The sequence below is a fragment of the Callithrix jacchus genome, chromosome 7 (genome assembly GCF_049354715.1).
Source record: "Callithrix jacchus isolate 240 chromosome 7, calJac240_pri, whole genome shotgun sequence".
Lineage (NCBI taxonomy): Eukaryota > Metazoa > Chordata > Mammalia > Primates > Cebidae > Callithrix > Callithrix jacchus.
The window spans coordinates 127248734-127269801 of record NC_133508.1 but is presented as its reverse complement, the minus strand read 5'-3'; the positions used below and the strand labels follow the sequence as shown (position 1 = coordinate 127269801).

The 21068-nt window shown below is 42.7% G+C and overlaps 2 protein-coding genes across 8 annotated transcripts in view; one reads left to right on the top strand and one right to left on the bottom strand.

The window, feature by feature from the left end:
• The window catches only part of LRRC8D (leucine rich repeat containing 8 VRAC subunit D), a 121159-nt gene extending 106044 nt beyond the window's left edge, over window positions 1–15115 (bottom strand). For 3 of the 7 annotated variants that reach the window (XM_035252089.3, XM_078332391.1, XM_054236507.2), the window contains exon 1: window positions 14852–15115. The gene's annotated coding sequence lies outside the window, so the exon portion shown is untranslated. Of the gene's footprint in view, window positions 1–2228; window positions 2309–13987; window positions 14235–14487 lie in introns of those variants that run through there. The other 4 variants (XM_078332392.1, XM_078332393.1, XM_078332395.1 and 1 more) reach the window with 4 other exon arrangements.
• A 2825-nt stretch (window positions 15116–17940) lies between these two features.
• On the top strand, window positions 17941–18527 carry LOC108592426 (large ribosomal subunit protein eL37-like). The gene has a single exon (XM_035252683.3). The coding sequence runs from the start codon at window positions 18156–18158 to the stop codon at window positions 18525–18527; it is 372 nt and encodes a 123-aa protein (XP_035108574.3). The 5' UTR covers window positions 17941–18155.
• The last annotated feature ends 2541 nt before the right edge of the window (window positions 18528–21068 follow it).

Sequence of the window (21068 nt, the reverse complement as noted above, 5' to 3'; positions counted from 1 at the left end):
TGGCCAGGCTGGTCTCTAACTCCTGACCTTATGATCCACCTGCCTTAGCCTCCTAAAGTGCTGGGATTACAGGTGTGAGACACTGTGCCTGGCCTGTACAGTTAGTTTTTAAAGTAAACCCCTCAATATGTGAGCAATGCAGACAATGAATACCTTTGGGTATTCCCAGAATTAATGACAATAAAAACAGCAGCAGCAGCTCACACCTGAGTGTTAACTATGTGCCAGGAACCATTCTAGGCATTTCAGCATATCCTCCCAACTAACCCTAGATGGTAAGTATTGTCATATCTTCATTTCATAGAAAATTAAGTGACTTTCCCACAGTCCCATGGCTAGAAAGTCAGAGTAAAAACCTCGGCAGTAGACTCCAGAGCTCATGCTCTTCAAGAGACTGTCATTGAAGGAACAGCCCACAATTAAATCCTATATATTCTGCTGCCTTCTAAAAGAAACAGCAACAAAAAGGGAGAAATCTAGCACAAAGGCATTAGGATTAGAGCCATCCCACATTCCAGATTTGAAAAGGAAATATATGTGAAAAACTTTAGCCAAATGACAATGCTCGGAGAAATTCTTGTTTAATACTTACAGAAGACAAAAAGCAAACCATAAAACCTACACAGACAGATCTACCAGATAGTAGGATGGCCCCTCCCACGGTTTAAAAAATCATCCATACAGTGACGAACTCAAAATTAGCCTCAGCTCAGACCTTTTTCTAGAATGCCCCAATGCTCTCCAGAATCCTTCCCTCAGCAGGCTGCCCTCAGAACTACCTGAAGGGGCCTTCAAAACACAATTTCCCAGGCCCCACCCCAGGCGTGCACCATAGAAATCACAGGGGTGGAGGGATGCTCCTGGAATCTGCACATTTAAGAAATTTCCAAGTGATTGTTAGATGTAGCCCAGTTGGTGAAAGCCCGCTGTAGACAGACATTCTACTCCTTCCTCCATGCTATCACCAGAATTGCTGAAGGCAGAGATCAAGGTAAAACTATTTCCCTTCTCAAGAACCTTCAATGGAATCACTTTTATTCAAAGGCAAGCAAGTAAAGTCTGAATTCCTCAGCAGGCCCTCTAGGCCCCTGTGATCTGTCCCAAACTACTTCTCTGGCTTCCTTTCCTCCTCCATCCCTCACTCTATCCCAGCAGCATTCCCCAAACACATTCTGTACTTCTATATCTCCATGCTTTGCCGCTCCAACGTTCCCTCAGATCTCCCATCAATTCTCCACCTGTCACTATCTTTGTCATCCTTCAAGGCCCTACTCAAGGTATTTTTCCTAGTGAGACCTTCCCTGATCTTTCCAGTCAAAATCAGTATCTCCTTCTGAGAAAATGTCCAAAAAATTTAGCTCTCACAAGAATGACAATACATAATGCACATTGTGCTGAATTATACTAAACCATGCAGGTCTCCTCTTCAAAGCAGGAACATTACCTTACTCATCTTCCATACTGGGGATGAAAAAGAGACCTGGGTCAAAGTGTAGCTCTCCCAGCTAGTTACTAGCACTGTAACCTTGAGTGGGTTATTAAAACACACTGAGCCTCAGTCTTGTAATCTTTGAAACGGAACACCAAGGACACGAACCTTCACAGCTGATATAAGTGTAAAACATGAAAAGTGGCCCACTGTGGACCACCTGAAATGCACTAACATAATCGCTGTTGTTAATATTTAGTGTTAACTTTTGTTTCTCATCCCACTACAGTGCACTGCAGGCAAAGTCAATGCTCAAAAAGCATTTGCTTTTACTAAAAAAAAAAAAAAGCATTTGCTTTCACATAAATGTTACCTGGTTTCTTAAAGTCCTTTATCCTTACCCAATCTTGTTCTGTGATAAAGAACATTTCATAATATTTCTATTCCTATTCTATCTGTACTCTCCTTTCCTTCAAAAATCGACATTCAAAATTCTAACGAACAAGCCCTGCCAGTGTCTCTCCTACTCTAGTTTGGCTGTTTGCTTTGAACTACAGGAACCGCCTGCAGCCACAGTGTCGGTGCTCGGAGAATCGCCTGCTTCACCCTTGCAACAAACAGCACTTTGTAGGCAAACTGGAAGAGAGCCCAAGGTAGAAGGGGGGAAAACCAAGGAAAAGGAGTTTGGGCCAAAAACGGAGCTGACACCCACACTATCATTCACACTAGAATACAGGTAAAGGAGAGAACAGGAAAGGAAAGGGGTTCAGATCAACACAAACCTTCCCCAGCCACCTACCTCACCACCCACCCATGGAAAATGCATTCCAAGACTCACAAAGGACGCGCTGGTCAGCTCACTGCCTGATACACACTGCTATTGTTGTGAATAAAATACGGTCATATATAATAGCTTCTTATCCTCACCAAACCAATCCTGTTGCTGTTACTATCCCCTCCCCCATTTACAGGAGATGAAACGCAAGGTCACACAAGTCCACAGAAGCGAGTGCTGGGACCAGAATTCAAGTCTTTTAAGCTCCAGATTCTAGGTCCTTCCCACTGCCTCCATATAGGTTGCAAAAAGCAATTTTAAAAGTGCTCTCAGAAGCTCGCCAAATCCACCAGTTGTAAAGGTAAAGGTAAAACAAGATGGGTTTTGTGCTATTAAAAACAATTCTGGCGCCAAGGATGTGTGTTGTCACAGCAACACCGCTCCAACTGCAGCCTCCGTAATGATCAGTCCAGCATTTTAGTACGCTGTTCCAAGAAGATCCTTCAGTCAGCTTTCTGTTCCTCGACAGAAACTGTCTCCACAATGTCATTTGGTTTGCGGAGGCAGTATCAGGAAGGAATATGATTTCCTTTCTTTTTTCAACCAAACTCTGATGCTGACTTTAAGACTAAGGTAATGTGGAAGGCAAACAAAAGTTTCTAAAGCAAATTTGTGTTCATCATTGTGAGAGAGTTCAAGGGGCAATGATGCAGTCCTAAAAAGCACAGATCCTGAGGCCATGGCAGCTTGGGTTCAAGTCACAGTTCTGCCACCTCTGATAAAAGACCTGGGCTGTTCATGGTGATCGGGAGATGCAGCCAGACTAGAGAACCCAGCTTGGTTTCCTCTACTACAAAATGGGGCTGCTGTGAGAAGTAAATGAGGTAACATATGTAAAGTGCTGCAAACAGTGCCTGGCACATGGTGAAGTGTTTCCTATTCTCACTTCCAGATTAGTCACTAGGACTGGATTCTTTTTTAAGTGTATTTTAAGAAGGTTAAACAAGACTTCTTATACAACTTGTTAATCCATAATTCCCCAAATGAGCACAAAGATTATTTACAAGTTTCACTTCCTGATAGGATCTTCCAGGATTTCAGCCTGTAGAGTAGAGTCCCTAGAAGGCCGAGCAGTGGAATTGGAAGAATTTTTCTTCTTCCCAACAACAGTGCAAGGGCAAAACCTGAACCTATTCTCTCAGTACTACAAATGGTTTCCATAAGGGGAAAAACGATCCATAAAGATCCTTACTGCATTAAAGTGACAAACAGAAGGGAGCATTTTAAAATGCCTTTATTCTAAAAAGCAACCAAGTATTAGAAATTTAAGGTTACACCAGGCTAGAAAGACATAGTTCAGATCACACAGGGATTACAGTCCCAGAAGTGGAATAAACCTGCAGATGAATCAAAAGACCCCACCCAAACACTGAAATTACAGGAACAAGGCACTTAGATACGTGGGATGATTAAGAGCAAAATGCTTTTAAAAATCCTCTCAGACTAGGATTCTACTAGTAGCGGAAATCTGTTCAAATATTACTCTCTTCTCTTTCAAAAAGGGTATACGTACAACAAATTGTGTTACACAAACGATGTTGATTTGCCTCAGAAAAGCAAATAAAACTAAAGACAGGAACACTATTGGGGTCACAGTAAAGGCCTGAGGTCCCGTCCTGCACCAGAATACCCAGAGGGTGGAGAGGGTCTAAAACCCAGTAGACAATGTCCTCCTGGTAGTGCTCTGACAGGGCAGACGCAGCCCCGCTGACACTGCTTCACACAAAGGGACCCTGGAGGCTGGCCCTTCAAAAGCAAAACAAGCTGGTGTTCCAAACCATCTTTTTCCTAGGGATTGCTGTGTATACCCCCTCAATTTCATACTTTGTGTAGGGAAAGAAAAGTGTGGCTTTGTACTCCAACACAGCCAACTTTCCACGATGCAAATATTTTCCAGCTTTCTTGATTTACTTTTTGCTATTAGCTGCTCTCTGGACCCCTCTTCTTTACTTCACTCCCTATTTCTTCTTTCTGACATAAACTTTTTCCGTTCCTTCTCATTCCAATTTTGCTTTTGGAGAAGCCACATCACGCATTAACATGACACACTAGGAATGGCAAAATAATAGCACTCTTTGCCCCCCACCAACATAAATTCTGTACTATTTCTAAATATTGGTATTTTTTTCTCTTTCTTCCTCATTTACCCCAAATCCATTTTAAGATATTAACAAATCTTCCCTCATCTTCTGGGGTAGATGATCTCTTTACTCAACTCTAAGTGGCTTTTACCCTTCACTCTCTGTGTCCCACCTGTCTTCTCCCCACTTATATCCTACTCTACCTATTTCTCCCTAAACCTATTACTCCTCAGGCCAGACAACCTGTTCAAATGCCTCCACTCCAGATATAATAAACCACATTTGAAGGTCAGAAATTGTTATTAAAAGTGTGGGGCTTAGAATTTGCTTTGCTCTGCTTTGTGTTTGGGGTTGGGGGAGACAAGGATGAAATCAAGTTTCAATTTATGTCAATTTAATGTTTAAAAGTGTGGGCCGGGCGCGGTGGCTCACACCTATAATCCCAGCACTTTGGGAGGCCGAGGCAGGTGGATCAGGAGGTCAAGAGATCAAGACCATCCTGGTCAACATGGTGAAACCCTGCCTCTACTAAAAACACAAAAATTAGCTGGGCATGGTGTACTCCCAGCTACTCAGAAGGCTGAGGCAGGAGAATTGCTTGAACTCAGGAGGTGGAGGTTGCAGTGAGCCGAGATTGCGCCACTGCACTCCAGCCTGGATAACAAGAGTGAAACTCCATCTCAACAAAAAAAAAAAAAAAAAAAAAAAGTATTGTGGGCCAGGCGTGGTGTCTCATGCCTGTAATCCCAGCACTTTGAGAGGCTGAGGCGGGCAGATCACCTGAGATCAGGAGTTTGAGACCAGGTTGGCAAACTACCTCTTGACTAAAAATACAAAAAATAGCTGGGTGTGGTGGTGTGCACCTGTAATCCCAGCTACTCAGGAGGCTGAGGTGGGAGAATCGCTTGAACCTAGGAGGTGGAGGCTGCAGTGAGCCAAGATCATACCACTGCACTCTGGCCTGGACCTCACACCAAGTCTATCTCAAAAAAAAAAAAAAAAAAAAAAAGTGTATTGTGCTTTTTACTCAAACCCTATGCTTCCATTTATCTGGCCACTAAAGGGCTATCTTCAAGGGCCTAAATTAAGGAGCTGTTTCCAGCCCACAAAGCTATTTTGTTTGGTTTATAGGAAGTTCTACAATTTTGAATTAGCCAATCTTTAAAATCAGATTTTACACAATAATGCAGATTTCTGGCTTACAGTAAAAAAAAAAAAATCAAACAATCTGGCGACACAGGCCCACACGTTCCCACACAGCAACAATGCACTGCGAAACAGGCCCACTTCAGATGAGCCTCCCACGCCTGACGACCCCACCCTGAGGACGAGTGCCTGCTGCCACAAATCATCTGAGGCACACTATTTGCTCAAGACCCCCAGGCTACTGCTAGTATCCAACTCTGATTAGCACAGAAATTACAGATCTAATTTCTGCTTGATACAGAACTTACCAGGTATAAATAAGTTATAAAAAAAATAATTTAGAATAGATGAAAGAGAAAATATTTTGGAATAGAAAAATATCTTGAGAGCTAAGCTAAAGAACAGTGTATCTCTGTGTGTGTGTGTGTGTGCACGCGCGTGTGCACATAGGAAGAGGGTGTTTTGTGTAAGATGTATAAAACTGCAGCCCACTTCCCAATTTGTACTTTATTACTGGCTAAACTGTAACATTAATAATTAAATTGTTAAAGTAAAACTTGAACAGAATAAATTCACTCCAGTGAAGAGATTATACTTCAGTATAACGAAGTATAATTTTACTGTATTTAAAAAATAAAGGAATGAATGAAATAGCCTATGACTATGATGTAGATATGTGGATATATATTCATTCATTTACTTTGAGGATATAAATTTTTTAATTGAATGTATTGATGGCATTTGTTCAGCAAACATTTGTTATAGCAGTTTTTTCAGATAAGACATAACACCTTTGCAAAATTAGGTATAACTTTACATAATATATTTATGTACAGTAGTTATTGTTGTAAGGTGAGATCTAACTAGGAGGAAGGTACTTAAAATATACTTTACAGCTGGGAACAGTGGCTCTTGCCTGTAATATCAGTACTTGGGGAGGCCAAGACGGGCAGATCACCTGAGGCCAGGAGTTCAGGAGTTCGAGACCAGTCTGATCAACATGGAGACACCACTAAAAAATTAGCTGGGCATGGTGCGTGCACCTGTAATTCCAGCTACTTGGGAAGCTGAGGCAGGAGAATTACTTCAACCACGAGGCAGAGGTTACAGTGAGCCAAGATCATGCCACTGCACTCCAGCAGCCTGGGCAACAACAGCGAAACTCTGTCTCCAAAAAAAAAAAAAGATGTACTTTACAAGTGGCATTTTACTGTCAATATGGATGACAAAAGAGATCAGGGCTAGAGAAAACGTCAACACAATTAAGTGATTTAAAGTTACCCTCTGAATTCCAGGATAAATTTTCACTGAAGTAGTTTTACCAACAAGCTGATACATCTAAGACCAATCTGGGATGACAAGAGCACTGACCTGGAAGGCTACATGCTGGGGTGTCACTACAGCTCCACTCTTCAAACACGCAGCATCAACTACAGGAGTTATCAGATGCCTTTAAAGCCTAAAACCTGATGCTCTTTTTCATGTAGCAGAAATATCAATAGGTATTACAGGTATTATAAAATAAATACAAAAACGTACAGAAATGAGAAAGGGTACAGTAGATAATAGGTATATTTTATAAAATATTTAAAATCTGATTTAAAATACAAAAGTCTGATATAAAACGAGTCTGGTTTCAAATTCCACCTCTATGTGACGTTGTTGCAAATTACATAACCTCTCCAGTCTTATGACCTCATCTGTAGAATGGAAATAAGTCTACCTTTCACTCAGAATTGTTTTGAGGATCACATGAGAATGCATATAAATTCCAGGGCATAGGTTTGAACAATCATTAAGTGCCTGATAGCTATTATTAATAACTTTAGGTGTTCTATACATTGTCCAAATACTTCTTAACGAGCTAAGTTAAAAACAAAAACAAAAAACTAGCCATATCTGAGAATAAACTAATTTTAAAAGCCTTTTCAGTAGAGTGCCATTGCAGGCATCATGGGGATGATTTTTCCAAGAATTTTAATTTTCTAATATTTCTTAAAATTGGGTTGTAAGCAATCAGTGAAAAGAATTTTGACGGATGGCATTTAATAACCAGTCTGAAGAGTTCTGTCCTGTCTCCATAGCAGATTTTGAAAGGCAGGGTTTTGTTTTTTTTTTTGAGATATTTTGAGAGGCAGCTTTCTGGTAGCCAATGACCATCAGAAAAAGGTGTTTTCTTGTACATCCTTTATCCTTGTTCTGTAGAACTCATTGCCGTGCTGGCTACCTATTGACGGTAAGATGTAGCAACAGAATTTATGTGTTCCTGGGGAAGTGAGGCTTTCTCTGGCAATGTTCCTATTACCAGCAAGCATGAGAGGAAAGAAAAAAATGTTTTAAAAGAAAAAATGCCTGTAATGGAACCTAACACCATATTTATGAGCATTCCCCAATAGCAGGTGTCAAGGGATAGATATAGACATCTTGAAAACCTCCGATGAGTGGTGGTAGTTCCCAGACTTCTGACTTCACAGGCCACTAAAATTTCTAAAGAAAGACTATCATAAAATCGCCAGCTTAAAACTAGATCTAGAAATGACACCAAAACCCATCATCATCCTTTCATAAAATGAAAAAACAAACCAATCCTCCAGTAGGAAGGACAACCCAAGATTAAACAAATCAAAACAAAAAAACCAGACTCTTAAATAAACTTAGCACTAAAGTTGAAACAGGAAGCTTGTTGCATTGTCTTTATTCTTCTCATTTTCTCATAGGCTGGTGAAACTGTCCTCAGGGACCCACTCTGGAAATGACTGCTCAAGAATGGACTGGGAGTTGGTCCCATCATACCATCCAGCCCAGGGTGCTCTATCTCATGGAGGCACCAATGGTCATGTTGTGGACCATGTGCTGTTTGGGTCACCATTACCTTCCAAGAAGACTGACATATCCTTAAAGCTCCTCTTCTGTCTTAATAACCAATTATGGGCTTGCTGGCCACAAATGTTTCAAAACCATTTGAAGGTGTCTTCAGTCAGTACCCAGCCTTTGTGTACAACTACTAAGCTGTATAACTACTCAGTGTACAACTGACTGAGCTGCACAGTAGAATTACCTGGAGGTAGGGAGAGCTCTTCTCAAAACTAAACTCCATATCCGGGATTCTGATTCAATAGGCATGCGGAAGGGTTTGGTTATATGTATTTTTAAAATGTTCCCCAGATTGATTTTGATGCCAGCCAGGGTTGAGAAAAATCAAATTTCTTTGCATTCATTCTGAGTATGTCTTGAAAAGCTTTAAGGTATACCTCTTCATTCATTCCTCTGGATGACAAATACTAATAGAGGGCCTGCCATGTGCAAGGCACTAGAAAATCAGGAGAGAACAAGAGAGATAAAGCCCCACCTTCACAGCACTGACAGAGTACTGGAGCATGAAGACAGGAGGCAATTAAAACAGCACACGCAGGCTTATTAGAATAAAGTGAACTATCAAGGCCACCTATGGCCCTATCCTCACGGTTTCATAGGCCTCCATACCATCTCCTCTCAGATGACTTTTTCCAGATATTAGAAATCCTAATATTTTTATCAGAAAAGCAGATGAGCAAGGACCTTACCCTCATGAAGTTTACATTGTAGCAGCAATGTCCAAACATTATATATATATATATATACACATATACATATATATATACACATATATATACGTATATATATATTTTTTTGGGGGGGGAGACAGAGTCTTGCTGTTACCCAGGCTGGAGTGCAATGGTGTGATCTCAGCTCACTGCTTAGCTTCCCGAGTAGCTAGGATTACAGGGCACCACCACCACACCTGGCTATTTTTTTTTTTTTAATTTTTAGTAGAGATGGGGTTTTACCATGTTGGCCAGGCTGGTCTCTAACTCCTGATCTTAGGTGATCCACCCACCTCAGCCTCCCAGAGTGCTGGTATTGCAGGCATGAGCCACCACACCCAGCCCAAAAATCTTTCTTATGAAGCCTAGTATTTCATGTGTTTGTTTTCCTGTAATAGCAAGTTGGAACAACAATGTGAAGGTATTTTCAGAGCCCCTCCCTTAGTTTATTCAACAAAACACCATCCTATGGAAATTCTATAAGTTCCCCTTAATACCCAACCTCCTATTTGCCCACAAGAAACTCACCTGCAAATCTTCTGATGACTAATACATCCTAGTGTGGTTTTCCTGAAGCAAATCCCCAGTGGTTAGACATTTCATAATCCAGAAAAGCTTACTGTCATCTGCAAACCTAGAATTCCACCGTGTGCTCCTTCTTTTAGATCAATTATATAAATAAGACCCCAGGGACCCCACTGTTTACACACCTCTAAGCAGAGAAAAAATCCTGATCCTTAGCCTTTATTGTGGTCTTTAAGGAAGACAGATTCTAATGCCTACTCTGTCACTACATGTGTAAACTTACACATCACCTCCCTGTGCCTGGATATGCTCAACTATAAAATTCAAGGGTTGATCCCTTCCAGCTTTAATACTCTATCTTTCTACTCAAAATGACACAACTACATCCTTAATTCTAAGGAGACTTCAACTTTGACACAGCCTTTGAAGATAAAAAGGACAGCAATAATTTTCCCCTCAAGAAATCTCAACTATTCAGAAGACATCTCTTCTTTTCATAGGAATATCCTTCACCTCCAGAAGATACAAAGAGGTTTCACATGTGGACTGGTAGAGAAGGGAGACCAAGTAGACTGCACCACCTGGACAGGCAACGCACTAACAAAGGACTGGGACACAATGGACATTCATCACAAAGAGGTCACACACACTGGCTATGAGATCTGAAACTTTCCTCTAGCACTCCTTCAACACTGTAAGACAGCTACCACCCAAATCAAGTAATTTATTAAATCTAGTTCACTGGATAGATCTAGAGTATCTGGAGAACCTGGCACTAAGTTACCTGGGATTTCTATCTGCCTGCTTCAGGAGACATCTGGGAATGGTAATTTCCTAACGTCTTTGCAGTAAAGACTGTAAAAGTCAAGTATGAACTTACATCAATGACAAGTTGAAGCCCAGCTCCGAGAAAAAGGTTTGTCCTCTCTCCTTCCCTAAATATAAGGCTGTCACTAAGTATTTAAGGCATATTAGCAAAAAAGGAAACAAAGCTTAGCTGAGTGGGAACCAAGTCCATAGTTGATGTTGCCGGTTATCCTACCTCCTCACAAATTTCAAAAGCAACTCTAATCCTGCAAGCTTCAGATTTGCACAAAACATTAAAAACTCTCTTCCAGATAAGCAAACAGAACTACAAAGACCCAGAGGAAGGAATCCAGATTTCAGAAGCTTGGAACAGACTCAAACAACTTCAAAACGGTACCTCAGGTGCAAACATTTCAAGAGCTAAATGCCATGTGGCTTGGCATTTAGATTTCTCAGAAGCCCCCAAACTAAGGGCTAATTAGCCCTAGATCTCACCTCCATCACTCAGTAATTCCAGCTCTCAAAAGGACCAGCAGTGCCCCAAACCACTGAGTTTCACATAGAACTAACTGACTACAAGGTTTTCAATAAAGTCATCCTCCATTCCTCTCTAATATAATTAGAAGACATAAATTCAAAAATGTCAAAGGCTAGAAGACAGAATCAAAATAAGTAGGCTAACATTAAAAAGGAACAACAAAAACTTCTCCAAAAAAATCTGCTCAAAAAATACAAAATGCAGCAGCTCACAGAGCAAATGTCAAGGGGGTTTGACTATCCAAAACATGATTATCTAATGAAGAAGTCTGTGCTCAGCACTGCCTAAAAAACACCAAAGGCAGTTGTAAGCTTAAGGTGCAGTAAACAGACATTTTCACTAGGTCTCAGCAAACAGCTGTCTCTGTTGGCCAGATCATATCTCAATTACATATTCAATTCCAGACTCTTCATGTGAGATGCTGACAAACTGAGAAGACATCTAGAAACTGCATCCCAATAAAAGGCTGTGAAAAGAATTGGGACTAGTTTGCATTAGGAAAGTTAACTGGGGGTAAGGCGACATCATACTGTCTTTGTGCATTCAAAGAGCACAGCAGCTCCAAAATAATGAAATCAGTGGAAAAAAAAAATCAAGGAGACAGTCTTCAGCTCAAGTAGTAATACAACAAACAGTCCAAAGATGTAATAACCTATCTTCAGGAGAAGTTGTTCACCGTTCCTGGTGTTATTTAAACAAAGGTTACCTAGCAATGGTTAAGAATTTACTAAAATAAATAAATTGGACAAGACCCCTCTAAAATGCCAATTCTGATTCTATGATTCCCAACTTACTCCACTATCATACTGTGCATAGTTCATCTGCTATGATCTCCCTCCAAACTGCCCCTTTCTTTCAACTAGGATTTGCCCAAACCCTAATCACATCAGGCCTGAGCACAGAAGTCTCCTTGATGGGTTTCCTAAGCTCAGTGTTATTATTCCTCCCATGTCAAGCATCTTCTCCCTTTAAGACCTTCTGAGATCTAAGGGCACGGTTTCTCAACCTTACCACTATCGCCACTTAGGACAGGAACATTCTCTGTTTATGAGGAAGGGGGTTGATGTCCTGTGCACAGTAGGATGCTTATATAGCATTCCTGTCCTCTACCCACTAGGTGACAGCAGTACCTGCACCCTCGATATGATAACCAAAAATGTCTCCAGGTATTTCTCAATGTCTGTTGAGAAGCAAAATTACCTATTGCTGAGAGCCACTGGTCTTGAGGCAAATGATTAACACCACTGATTGTGGTTAAGTTTTTCACTAACTAGGTTCCCTCTACCCTCCTTTTTAACTCATATTTTCTGTTCCACTACCCTGACCACTGTCAAAAGTCAATTCAGATTTCCAGGACTCCCTCAACATACTCCGTACACTTTCATCTGGTTCCACACACCCTGGATTTTAGACAACTGTAACTGGCTGCTTCTGTCAGCATCCTCATGTGGTCCTGTCTTACCTGCTCTCTGTGATTACTACGAGAATCCTCTTCTGCCTTGTTAAGATCTGATAGCACTCACTCCAGTTCTCTGCTTCCTGCTGACACTCAACAAATATTAACTGGTGTTTCTTAGAATGTCAAACACCAGCTGCAATTAAAAGTAAGTGAAATCCCTTACAAGCCACCACTTCAAGAACATATAATCATGATTATAAAGTTTTGACAAACTTTTGACTTTTGTTTTTAATAGCTATTTTGTCTACAGTACTGAAAACAGAATCGAGTCTAATTTCCAAACTATAGCTACCAAAACAACTTAACTATTTGGAGAAGACAAACACATCAGAATTTTTAAAAATTAATTTTTAGAACTCTGCATAAAAAATAAGGAAGAGGGGGCCTAGTTTTTCTCTTTTTTTTTTTCCATTAAACTTTAGCGATTTTGAGAGAAAAAAAAGGCCAAGTTTTGACCACGTTTTTTAAATGCTGGAAAACACAGCAGTGAGAAAATGATATGAACATGGCTCAATACTTTAACTGTTGCATCATCTGCTACTCCACATGGTAATGGAAGGCTGGGTCATCTAAGGACAGTTTCCTCTCCAACCTTCTAATCTGTTAGGTTTTAATCAACACACACACATACACCCTCAATAAAAATGAGACAAATCTATGACAAAGTGTTCAGATATATAAATAAACTGTGCCAATTCAAGATTCTGGAATTTCTCCCTGGCTCCATCGATTGCCTAATCATTTTATGAGGGGCTCCATAAATAACCTAGACACCAAACGCCCCCAAATCAACTTTCTGTAACTCCTGTTTTAACCACCTAATTTTCATCTCAGATTTTTCCCTATCTTGCACTTGGATTTTAACAGGAATTTAGTTAGTTGGTGTCAAGATGAAGCAAGAACCCTGACCTAGCTGACAGTAGGTGTGTGGTCACTATTTTTGGACTGTAAAAATAAATGCTGTTTGAAGACTCCCTTTACGGGATACGGTACAAGGTTCTTCCCACAGGTCTGTAAGAGGCAGAGAGGCTCCAGATGCTTTGACGAGGAAGGTCTGAATCACTGTCATTCTTGGCACTCGGACGGGCTCCTTGGTTGTTTATAAGGTAGACAGCCCTCACCATTACTGCAAACGGGAATTCCCTGCCTGTCCAGACTCTTCCAAAGTCCAGTACAGACCACGTAATAGGTGCTCAATAAACGCTGCCTGAACGGAATTTTACTATTAAAGCTGCCAAGGAAAGTTTCCAGAAGTCAGCTCTTTAGTCCTATCTCTCTTCCAAAATATGTCCTCACAGCTTTCTTTGTCCAACAAAAAAATATTTTTCAAGATCCAAGAGCAGGAAATCTGCGAAGCAACGCGGAGCCAAATATAAGTCCAAGAGGCTCCAGCTGGGTCCTACATTCCGCTAGGACTCCCCAGGATCTATTCCCTATTTCTCCCCCTTCCTCCTGAGTGCGCTCTCCCTCTCCTCTGGCTCTTTCTCACAATGCGCTACCTCTACACTTTCAGCCACATACACCCCCAACTGCGCGCTCCTGGGACCTCACAGCCCACCTCTCCCTCTCCAGCAGGGACCTACCTCTCTTCCCCTCGACCTGCAGCAGTTCTTCTTCGCTGCGGCTGGCTTTTTAAGAAATCAAAAAATCTCATTTATCTGCAAAGAATATCCCCCAGTAAAGAGGGACGGAAAGGGGAAGGTCCTATCAACCCTCCAGTAACCGGAGGTGCTGGTCCTCCGGGCAACCCACCCCCAATTCTCCTCCTTTCCAAGCCCCTGGACAGGATTTGAGCAGAAGTCCAGTTCCCAAGAGCCCACGCCTCCAAACAAGCTAGAAGCGGATTATACCAGTACCCAACCCGGAGATGGCCCGCGGCCGGCTGGGTGCACCTGCGGGCCCCCAGCTCCCTCCCACAGGCGCGGGGGGCGGGGCGCGGGGCTTCATCTCCCCGCCCCCGCCCGCCGGGCTCCCAGGGCAGCCCACCCGCCACAGGAAGGAAGTGGAGGGGAGGCGATTCTGGAGAAGTTCAAGGTTCACCTTATGGACACCGGGCCAGCAAGGCCAGACACCAAACACCTACCTCCGGGAGGAACCCGCGGAGCCGAAACCGGCTCTCCCCGCCTTTCCGATTGGGCGGAGGGAGGCGAGAAAAGGGAGCGCGCGCAAGGGGTCCAGGAGCCAGGCGGCCGCACTCCCCTAGCGCAGAGCCGGCCACCGCTAAGACAGCAGAAAGCGGAACAATCTCCCAGGCCCTGGCGGCTGCAAACGGGAGCCCACTCCGCTCGCCGCCACCTCCTCCGGACCCCTGGACGTCCCTGAATGAGTTCCCGGCCTCAGCCTCAGTTCGGGCCGCGGCGCCTGCGCCAGGTTGCGCCCTTCGGCTCCACCTGCGCGTCGCCCTCCCTCGCAGCCCCCGGCCCCTGCCCGGAGAGATGCGCACCAACCTTGCGAGGCAGCTCGGCCGCCGAGCCACGGCTTATGCTGAGGCCGGAGGTGGCGGCATCACCCGCGGCGGGCGGCGGCTGCACCCGGACGCGCCGGGGCGGCGAAGGCGCGCTGCGCCCTGGACCCTGCTCCCGCGGCCCCGCCTGCGGCTGCCACCTCGAAGCGCGGCGGAGGAGCCGGGGCACCACGGGCGGCGGCAGCGGCAGCGGCAGCGGCGGCGACGGGAGCAGCAGCACATGACTCTGTAACGAGGGGAATTAGACAAAGCGTAACATGGACTCCGGGCCCGTGCAGGCGCTGCAGCTCTGGGACCAACCGCAGCCGGCGAGCGCCGCGACTGGCCCGGCCGCAGCCAATGGGGCGGGCCCGGGCTTCCATGTGATTGCAAGCGCTTTCTCCGGTCGCCCTGCAGCGCCCGGCGGAGGTCTGGGCGCTTCCTCAGCCCGGCGGAGGTCTGGGCGCTTCCTCAGCCCAGCTGGCTTGCTGACCGGATGGGGTCTGTGTGCCTAGGGAGGTGGCCCGGGGTTGGGGAGTGGAGGCGAGCAACTGCTAGATGCGGAGCAGGTGCTTGGGAGGGAAAGAACAGCCGCCTACAACGCCATCGCTGAAATGCTCTCTCTAGCGCCCACCTGAGTAGGGTTCCGGGCAGGCGCTATTGCCAGTCAGGTGCGAGGCAACGTTAGGGACCTTCACCCGTCCTGGGCGAGGGAGTCTGTCCGGTCGACTAAAACTCTGATAATAAGACTTGGCGCGGGGGTTGGGGGTTTAATTCCGTTAAAAAAAGTCACTTAAGCGCTCCAACTCTAAGAATACTTACCTGAACTTTAGGGCACACACAACTATTTCTTGGCATGGATAGTTTCCAGCTTCAAGTGTTCTGTCTGCTATTGAAGCTGTACTGGAAAGTCGGTGCGTGTTTTTATCTGACTCCGCCCCTTCCCATTCTTTTAATTAAAAATGTCATATATCTGAAACAGGCAGATGAAAAGATTGTTCTCTGCTAAGAGAGTTTCGTAGCCCTATAGGCGCTGTTGTTGTAGGATCAAGGCTCGTTGGCAGTCTTTGTGTGTGTCTGGGTGGGAAGAGGCAGGGGCCAAGAAATAAATTAAGGCGGAATGTTTGGAATTATTTGGTTCTAACAAAATATGTGATTCAATCCTGTGCTTCAGTATCTTCTTTTATCTGAATCCATGTGTTTCTGTAAACCACGGAAAGTCTCATCTGTCTTCTGCCAAGATCTCTCCATGTCAGCAAATGTTCAATCAACATTTACGCCCCATCTAAATGTTCTTAATAAGAGTGCTGCACAGAATCTTATGGGTACTCAGGAAGATGTTGGTTCAGAAATAGTGAGATATTAAAGAGAATGATTGTCTAGGGTTTCAGGAAAGGATTCAGAGAGGAGGTGATAGAACTGACCCTTGGATAGTGAGCACTTGGCCATCAGGCATTAGACTTGAAGATCAGCCCAAACAGGAACATGAACAGAGAGATCCATAATACACTCAGGGGAATGCCCAAGGCCCTTTACAAGATGACACCAGATTCTGAGCCCTCGGCCCTTCTCTTGCTCTCACTTTTCTTCCCCGTCCCTCCTTGCCAGCAGCCTCTCCTGTTGCACACACTGCCAAGGAGATATGTGGGCAAGGAGTGTGTGGTAAGTGTCAGGTTTGCTGATCTGATAGATGAGCGGTCTTTTACAACTTAACAACTAGTGAACTGATATTTTGATTGAAAACAGCCCACCAGTATAATGAATTTGGAATGTTTTACTGTTTGTAAAAAATAATAATAAAGTCTTCTGTACTTGGCTCTTTTGATCTTCCCTGGGTTTTAAATTGTGATACTAGATTTGAAAAACATGATTTCAAGATTGGTATAAATTGAGAAAAGAAGTGATACTCAGAAAACAGTCAAATTGTGGAGAAATAGACATCCTCTCACACTTTAAATGTAAGAGGAAATTGGACAAATCCCTTTGGAGGACAATTTGGAAATTCTTGATAAATAGGTGTGTTCTCTTTGAACAGGTAATTCCATGTCTAGGAGTTTGTACTTTAAGCATATCTGTGCAAAAATTATGTCACAAATAATTACACATGTACAAAAATATGTATATTACAAGTGTCTTTATCACAGCATTTGTAATAGTGAGAACATGTAATAGTGTAAAAATCAAATAATGAAGTTCCAGTAGGAAACTGTTGAAGCAAATTTTGCTAGATCTGTAGAAGGAAACCTTAAGCAGCCATTAACAAAAATAAGCTAGATCTATTTGTACCTACATGAAAGGATGTTGAAAATCTATAAGTGAAAATAAAAGCAGGCTGCAGAACAATATGAATAGTATGATTCCATTTTGGGGAGGTTGCATTAAGATACACATGTTATTAAATGTATGCTTCAGAAGAAATCTGGAAGCATATATAACAAGCCGTTAATAGTGATTATCTCTGGATGTGGGATTACTAGGGCCTTTCACTTTCTGTTGTCAAGTTCTGTACATTTGAATTGTTTTTATATTGAGCACACATTACTTTGATGATCAGAAAAATAATTCTTAAAACTTAAAGGATTGTTTTAGTATATTCAAGCTATTATAACAAAATACCATAAGCTGGGTAGCTTATAAACAACAGAAATTGACTAGGCATGGTAGTTTATGCCTGTAATCCCAGCACTTTGGGAGACTGAGGCTGGCAGATCACCTGAGGTCAGGAGTTAGAGAACAGCCTGGCCAAAATGGTGAAAGACCATCTCTACTAGAAATACAAAAATTAGCTAGGAGTGGTGGCAGGCACCTGTAATCCCTTGGGAGACTGAAGCAGGAGAGCCACTTAAACCCGAGAGGTGGAGGTTGCAGTTACCCAAGATCTTGCCACTGCACTTCAGCCTGGGTGACAGAGTGAGGCTCTGTCTCAAAAAAAAAAAAAAAATTTTTATTTCTTACAGTTGGGAGGTGGCTAGGAAGTCCAAGATCAAGGCACCAGCAGATTCCACGTCTGTTTGTGTGCCTTCTCTTTGGTTCATAGAGGGTGACTTATTGCTGTGTCTTCATATAGGGAAAGGAATGAGGGTCTCTCTCAGGCCTCCTTTTTTAAGGCCATTAATCCCATTCATGAAGACTCTGCCATCATGACCTAATTGCCTCCCAAATGCACCACCTCCTAATCCCATCACTTCAGGGGTTAGGATTTCAACATATAAAATGGAGGGTGGGGTGGGGACACACAGAATTCAGACTGTAGCCTGGATAAAATTAGTAAGAAGTCTACCATCTCTGGTCTCAACTGTAGAAGCGAGATGACGAAGGGAACATCATCATTTGGAAAGCGGGGCAATAAGACGCACACATTGTGCTGCCACTGTGCCTCGAAGTCCTGCCACCTTCAGAAGTCAACCTGTGGCAAATGTGGCTACCCCGCCAAGCATAAGAGAAAGTGTAGCTGGAGTGCCACGGCTAAAAGACGAAATACCACTGGGACTGGTCCAGGGAGACACCTAAAAATTGTATACTGCAGATTCAGGCGTGGATTCCGTGAAGGAACAACACCTAAACCCAAGAGGGCAGCTGTTGCAGCACCCAGTGCATCTTGGAATTTCAATGATTTGTCATGTAATAAATGTTCTGGTTTAAAAAAAATTATACAAAAAAAGTCTACCAATGATAAATAATGAAAAATAACTCTGATCATCTGCAATGTCAAAACAAAACAAAACAAAAAACCAGCAGCCCATCAGCTTCCCCATTTCCACAAAAAAACAAACAGAACGGAGGCAGCAAAGGACTATAACTGATTTCACATTGGGTTCAGAATGAAGAAATACGATGGAAAAGGAATCGGAGGCTACTCTAGACATATCTACAGAGAAACAGCTTCTAGGAAGTTCTATTCAACAAAAAATTTCAGAGCACTTACTATCCTACTTATTATAGTTAAGAATTAGCAACTGTTTGAGCACACGGTAAGTCTGTATCACAATAATAGCAACTAATACTTACATAGGTCCTCTTCCAAATACTTCACACATACTTTTAGTCTTCACAGCAACCCCGATGAGATACTATTCTCATGTGATAGATGGGAAACAGAAGGCTTTAAAGAGGCTCTGTGGCTAGCTCAATACCACACAGCCTTTAACTGACAGAGCTAGATTTTTCAGTCAGGTGGCCTAGCTCTAGAGGTCCAAGCACTGAATCACAGTACTGTCTTAAAAGGACAGTGTAAGATAAATGCCATTATTTGTGCATCTTTTCTTACTAAGTATACTGATTCTAACTTGATTTATTTTTACCTAAACTATAGCATACTTTAAGACACTCAATAATACTTTTGAATGAGGGAATGAATAATTGACTTTTCTACAAAAGAAGAATCTGAGCTCCTTGGAGAAGTGATTTTACATTCTTCCATTTTATCACCCAGCAGAGTGCCTAACATATGGTAGGCAATATGGGTTTCAATAATCTGTAAACATGTTTTTGAAAAATTGTGCAGCAACCAAACTTTATAAATTGATTTCAAATGCACTGAGGTGGCTTATGAGTTAATGTCATGATGAATTCCTTGTGAAATGAAAAATGGCCCTGGGGGAAGGGGCTAACTATGGCTATATCTGCATAGTCATACACAAATAAATGTACAATATATTTGCTTGAAAATGGCAGTAATGCTGAAAAGCTTCAAATTATTTGAACCTCTCTCACCTCTCTCAGTTTCCTCATCTCTGCAATGGGCATACTAATAAATACCTCAGTTTATTATGAGGGAAAGAATTAAATGACATATGGAAAGGGCTTAGCCAAATACCTCAGAGGCATTGCTCAGTAAATGTTACCCAAGTACAACCACATTGAGTGTGACAAAATTTCTTAATCTCATGTTGCTCTTAATAACGTAATATGCAATATCTAGAGCACCTTCATGTTATCAGAAGACAGGAACTCAATACATATGGTGCTTTAAAATGACATGGTAGGAGTTCAGCCTAAGTAAATGGTAAAACGAATGTTTTCTCATTTTCTTTCCTCCCCCGTGCTACCTACTACTTTCGTCTTCTTTCTATTCTTTGTGTGGGTTAGACCCATTTCAATCTTTCCTTATAAGGGTTAAACCCCTTTCACTTCTCAGACTTATTTAAACTCTTGTTTTTTTGTTGGTTGTTTTTGTTTCTCCCCTGAGACAGGTTCTTGCCCTGTGAACCCGCCCAGAGAGCAGCGGCACCAACACCACTCTCCGTAGCCTCAACCTCCTGGGATCAAGCACTCCTCCCACCTCAGCCTTTCAAGTAGCTAGGACCACAGCATGCATCACCATGCCCAGATAATTTAAAACAAAACAATTTTGTAGAGAGAGGGTCTATGTTGCCCAGGCTTAAACTGTTAGCCTCATAAATAGCTGAAGAGGCTGTCTTCATTCCTCACAGCTGAGGAAATTGAAATGATGAAGACTAGCAATGAGCAGGTTGAAAGAGGAGAAGCACTGTGGAGGAGATGGAGCTGGGCAGAGTGTTGGGGGTAGCTCTCCATGAGTATGACATACATCAAGTCCAAAGAGGAAGGGAAATTGCCAGACTGCTATAATTAGAAATGATATGGTGAAACTGAAACTAGAAAAACTAAGGGTGCATATCTTAACCAACCACCACAAAGAGAAGAAAGAAGTGGATCTATGCCTTCTAAAATGGTTTCATAGGACTAGTTGTGTTGGCTTACTCCTGTAATCCCAGCACTTTGGGAGGCTGAGATGGGAGGATCACTTGAGGCCAGGAGTTTGCGACCAGACTGGTCAACATAGCAAGACCCCCATCTCTATTTAAATAAAAATAAAAAATGTATGTGAAGAGTGGTGAAATTAGGGTTTGCTATCTAAGTGAGTGGGTGCTTTGTAATAGGTAACCATGAAATAGGTCTTTCCTTCACTAAATTTTTTAAAAAAGGAAATACACCAAATTCAACTGCCTATGAATTTGTGACCATACACTCTGCCTTCCTGCGTGCTTCTACTATGGATGGATCTCAAAAGAATCATCTACTCATTGTCTCCAATTCATTCCCCGCTCCCATCTTAAACTTAACTGAATCAGGGTTTTACTCCCACTAAAACTGATCTTGCCAAGGAAACTGATGACTTCCACACTGCTAAATACAGTCAAGAATTCTTGGTCCTTACTTGACCGCTCAGCAGCATTTGACACCATTGAATGTTACTGCCT